The sequence below is a fragment of the Anopheles marshallii genome, chromosome 3 (genome assembly GCF_943734725.1).
Source record: "Anopheles marshallii chromosome 3, idAnoMarsDA_429_01, whole genome shotgun sequence".
Classification (NCBI taxonomy): domain Eukaryota; kingdom Metazoa; phylum Arthropoda; class Insecta; order Diptera; family Culicidae; genus Anopheles; species Anopheles marshallii.
Window position 1 is genome coordinate 23,309,611 of NC_071327.1, and position 5,012 is coordinate 23,314,622.

The window sequence follows — 5,012 nt, forward strand, 5'->3', positions numbered from 1 at the left end:
CACAGTTGTGATTCGAGTGGGTGCTTAACATGTCAGGATAGCCGTAGAGAATCAGCACAGTGCACAAGGGTAAATGGAAATACAAGTCGCCTCGAGTGGAATTGGACAAGCATCATGTAATGGGTGTATTAATAATACCCGATCAGAATAAGGAGCAGCAGCAGCAGCAGCATTATGTTCCGGGCAGTTCGATCGATAAATTAATGAGAGTGCTTCAGTTTAGCTCGACCTGCGATTGCGGGTTCAAGTATCGTTGATATTCATAATCTACTGAAAGCTCGTTCAAACGTTGATTCTTTAGTGTTTGGTGGTTTACGAGTAAAGAAGGTATTGTTTTACTTAAATCTTTGATTTGTTTGATTTAGCAAACAGTAATTTAACAATATTAGCTGAAATAGCATTTGTTAGTATTTGTTATACTTCAATAGAAACCAATTTTAAATGGCTCTACTTAAATAGAAATTAATCTCCCAAGCGTTGTCTAAATTAAAGTAAGTCTTGCCTAGTTCAATCCATTATCTCGTACCTCTTAATATCGAGGAATAAATATAGTCATCCATCAAAGCTCTACTTACCAATTCCAGGAAGCATCTTATGGTATTGCTCATGGTGATGTCGTTTTCGGTCGTGTAGGTTAAATGTATCGATCAGCAAAGATTCGCTAGTAATCATCAGAAGCAAATGCTTGGTCGTTATCTTCAATTCGCATACCTTCGTACTTTGTACATGTAGCTTAACTAAGCAACTCGTAGATTAGGCTGTTTGTTGATGAGAGAAGCTTTTTCGTCGAATTTGGGTGTCTGAGGCTCAGTATGCAATGTGTGGTTTAGAGCGGAAATTAATTCTCATGAAGTGCTTACATGTTTTCGGCTTATGGTGGTTATGTTTCTTTGTTTAATAATATCAAAAGATGAGTGTTCTGTTTTACGTTGAAAATATTAATAATTTATTAGGATTTCCGTGTATTTGAGGCATTACTTCAGAAACTTTATAAAGGACTTCAAAGCCGAAGGAATTCATCTGGCCAGAAGCATATACCGTCGGTTGGTTTAAAAAGTTTACATTTCTTTAGTAAACCGTATACAAAAGTTTTCCGCATACGAGGATATTTTTTTAATACACCATTGTGACAGGTATCTGCTCTTCATACTTCATAAATCTGGTTTACGTCCTCTTTCCGCATGGAAAGGGTAAAAATTCCTTTCCCTCTTAATTTGAGATTTACGAACCGACACAAACTTCATCCTCCTTAGGGCGGAATAAACCGTTACCCTCGCTGTGTCAGAATGTAATGAGGCGAATGAATCGTTCGTTCAGTACAGTTCAGTGAAGTCCATTCGTTTGTGAGTTCCCATACTGAGACAGCTGGGGGTTGAGCTTCCTCGCTCCTTTCTCTAGCTCTTTCTCCCATTGAAATCTCCACCCGGAAGTAGTTTACTGTTTGAGGGCCGGCGGCACGAATTCAATCGGTTGTTTGTGCTACCTTCTACTCGAAAAAAGGGTTCTGTCACGGAAATGGCAACGAAATCTGGTTGTGAGGCACAAATAATTGCCCGAAATGGTAACTTGCTTCGAGTGTAAAGAAACGTTGTGGAAAGACGTCTGCGGAAGCGCTTCAGAACTTCATTCGCTGAAAGTCACGTTCAAAGACACGACAAAGTCAATGATCCATTACGGGAACCAAGTGCCGGAAGTGGCATCTCGTAGGCTGTTTTTTCGCGTCGTGTCTAGTAAAATAAATCCGGAAGACGTGCTGGAATGCGTTTCCGGCGTTTGGAGCTTGGCACACTTGAAATGTGCTTTCATTCTGTCGGGGTGTAATGCGTGACGGCTGAAAAGTGAGCCGCTGCATAAGAAAATGGGTGTCGTGTTACCTTTCCCGTTGTGTGAATGTCGGATGCTTTAAGGAAAGTTTTGTTTGAAAAGTATCGATTTCCTTACGTCATCGTTGCATCACAATGGAATGAAGTGGAGTTCGTATGATCTGTCAGAATGAAATCAACTCGCAAAATTAAAATAAATTTTTTTTTCAAGATGCAACACGTGACAAAAACATTAAGAATTCAAAGTTTTCTCGAATTCTTTTTCTATCTATTGATAAGTTTGCATGTATTTATTCAAACGATCAAGACGATAAATTCTTCGTTTACCGTTAAGGATTGAGGATGATCATTATCATAAAATATCATAAATAATCATAAATAATAACCTTATCCTTTCTAAAGGTTTAAAAGCTCAACCACATTTTACGAAGCTTTTTTTTACATTTCACAAATGAACACAATCGAGATTTGAACACACACGGTGTGCGTGATGGAGAGTGTTGAGAATTGTTAAACATTTACCTGTGTAAAGCATTATCAGAATCAAGTACAATATTGAACCATCATTATAGGTGTGGACCCTTTTTAACTGAAAGACTAAACATGTTTGTTTGCGTGAGTGCGATAAAAAGAAACACAAGTTTATAATTGTATATTTGCATTTGAAAGCGAATGGATGTCATATTGAGTAACATTTCTGCTGTTACACTATCACGGAATCCCAATTCAATGACATTCTAGGACAGGCATGACCTAGAAGTTTTAAGAAGAAAGATAGAGAGTTTGTTAACATTTACTGAAATCTTTTACTTCATCTTATTTTTTCTACAAAACCTTTCACTGTACCTTCCGTCATGATATAAATAATCTAATCTAGGCTACGCTAAGAATGAAATGTTCAATCCGTTCCAAAACCATCTTTGGAATGGCGTTTTTTACGCCATCCGGCAATAATCTCCTGTACTTCATCCAAACTGCGTCCCTTCGTTTCGGGAATGTAAATAAACGCGAACCCAAACGTAAGCCCGGCACTGATAGTAAACACCCAGAACGGGAGATATGCCCCGACATTGTCTAGTGCGACCTGGAACAACTTCACCACGCCGAAGATGACAGCACCGCTCAGTATCCCAAACAGTGCGTTCGCGTAGGCACGGATGTTTTTGGGGAATATTTCACTTAGTATCGCAAACGGTACCGTCGCCAGACCGAAGGCGTACGATACGACAAAAAGCACAAGACCGACAAACGAAATCCAACCGAAGCGTGCTACCTCGACGTCCGCTGCGTCAAGCGTAAAGTAGACGGCTCCGAGCAGCAGTCCGATGAAGCTACCGGCACTGGACCAAAGCAGAAGCGGCCGCCGGCCAACACGATCGACCAGAAACACCGGAAATAGCACGGTTACCATTTGTACCGCGCCGAGCACGATGGACATTTCGGCATCGGTGAGATCGCTGGAAATCTGCGAGAAGATGGTCTGTGCGTAACTGAGGATGGCCTGCATTCCACACATCTGAACACCGACGGCAAGAATCAGCACTATAATGAGGTTGTTGCGATAAGCCGGTAGGAGCAGTTCCCCCATCGAACCGCGCTCGCTGACCGTCCGTTCGATGGACTTTCGCGTACAGTTGAGCTCCTCCTCTACGGACGAGTTTCTTCGAAACCATTGGAGACTTTTGCATGCGTCCTCGTCGCGTTCCTTGCCGAGTAGATAATGCGGTGATTCCGGCATCCACACAAAGGTGCAAAGAAATACAATCGGACCGAGCATCGAAAGCCAAGCAAGCGCCTCGAAGCCGACGTACGGACCGACGGCGTATTCGAACAGAATGGCTAGCTTGGCCATTACCGTGATGAGTGAAGCTGCGGCACCACGTACCCTGTCCGAGGTGATCTCACCGATGTAGATGGGTGCAATGCCGTACGCAATGCCGTACGATACGCCGAACAGGAACCGGGCGATGTACAGATATACTGACGTTCGTGCTAATGCGATCATAATCCATCCGGCAATCACGGGAAGAGCGCTCGCGATAAATGGCCACTTGCGGCCTAATCGGTCGACGGTGAGCCCGGCGAGTACCATGCCGAAGATGCCTCCAATCGCCTGAATCGACACGATCCACGAACCCGCATCAGCCGTTATCGATACCGGAGGGTTTGGTTCCGTCAGTAGCTTTGGTAGGGCCGGCGAAGACCACGCATTGGAGCAAACGACCATGAAAATGCACAGTGTGGCTGAACGAAAGGGAAAAGAGAAAAACGAAAACTAATTAGGAATTAACACACACACGCGCGCGCGCACAAAATGATGGGAAATTTTGCAGCAAACCTACCGGAAAACGATGCCAAATACTCGTTTCTATAGCGCAGCAGACGCACAAGCCATGTGGATGTTGTCATGGTGACGAACTGAGATGAAATGAAGCGAGCTGGTTCGGCATTTCAAGTGGAGATGACATTACGGCCAAACAAAAACACAAACATATCGTCGAGTGTACCGTATCATTAGGTGTTATGGCCAGATAATGGGAACTTTACTATCTGTTTTTGCAGCATGAGCGAGAAGGGTAGTGAATATGATAACGATTGCTCGAATGGTTATTGGCGAAATAAAGACTAGCGTAACAGTACACGCTGCCGATTAGATTGCTGCCATAGGTCTACACAAAATGTGTACAGTGTGATTTGTATTTGCGTTCCCCTGGATTTGTTAGTGAGTCTACGAACAATTGCGGCATATGTCTTGCGATTAGCGAGGAGTTTTGATATGTAAAGCTTACGAATTTTAATCTTGAAGATGGTTATTATTCTCTTTATTGCTAATGTATCTTCTGACAAAAGGCGACAGTAGATTAGATAACAGATTTGCTATAAATTTAATCTTAAATTGAGGTGACGACTGTTTTACATTCCTTTGCACCCTTGGACTACTTTCTTTCTTCTGGTATCGTGTATTTTTACAAACTAAAGAAGCGGTCCGTGGCTTTACCATACTTTATATGACTTTGTGTTGATAACATTCGTTGAAACATTTTACTATCGAAGTGTTGCAAATAATAATTAGTAAATCTTTGCAAAGAACCTTATTCTTTGCAGCCACATAGCTTCACAGCAGGTTTTCTGATGGAGAAAAATGCATGCAAGTAACAAATAGATCACACCTTGTATTTATTGTTTAGT

The 5,012-nt window shown here is 42.2% G+C and overlaps 1 protein-coding gene across 1 annotated transcript; it reads right to left on the reverse strand.

Annotated features, from left to right (window-relative positions):
* Positions 1–2,721: 2,721 nt before the first annotated feature.
* On the reverse strand, positions 2,722–4,232 carry LOC128712388 (facilitated trehalose transporter Tret1-like). Its single transcript, XM_053807283.1, has 2 exons — positions 4,166–4,232; positions 2,722–4,067 (listed from the first exon to the last, which is right to left on the reverse strand). Exons 1-2 carry the CDS (start codon positions 4,230–4,232, stop codon positions 2,722–2,724), a joined length of 1,413 nt encoding a protein of 470 aa, XP_053663258.1.
* Between the last annotated feature and the right edge of the window lie 780 nt (positions 4,233–5,012).

Excerpts from the sequence above, each read along its gene's own strand:
- LOC128712388 (XM_053807283.1), bottom strand. The coding sequence starts at position 4,232 with ATGACAACATCCACATGGCTTGTGCGTCTGCTGCGCTATAGAAACGAG. Across the intron at positions 4,068-4,165 it reads GTATTTGGCATCGTTTTCCG|CCACACTGTGCATTTTCATG; the intron begins GTAGGTTTGCTG and ends CCTTTCGTTCAG.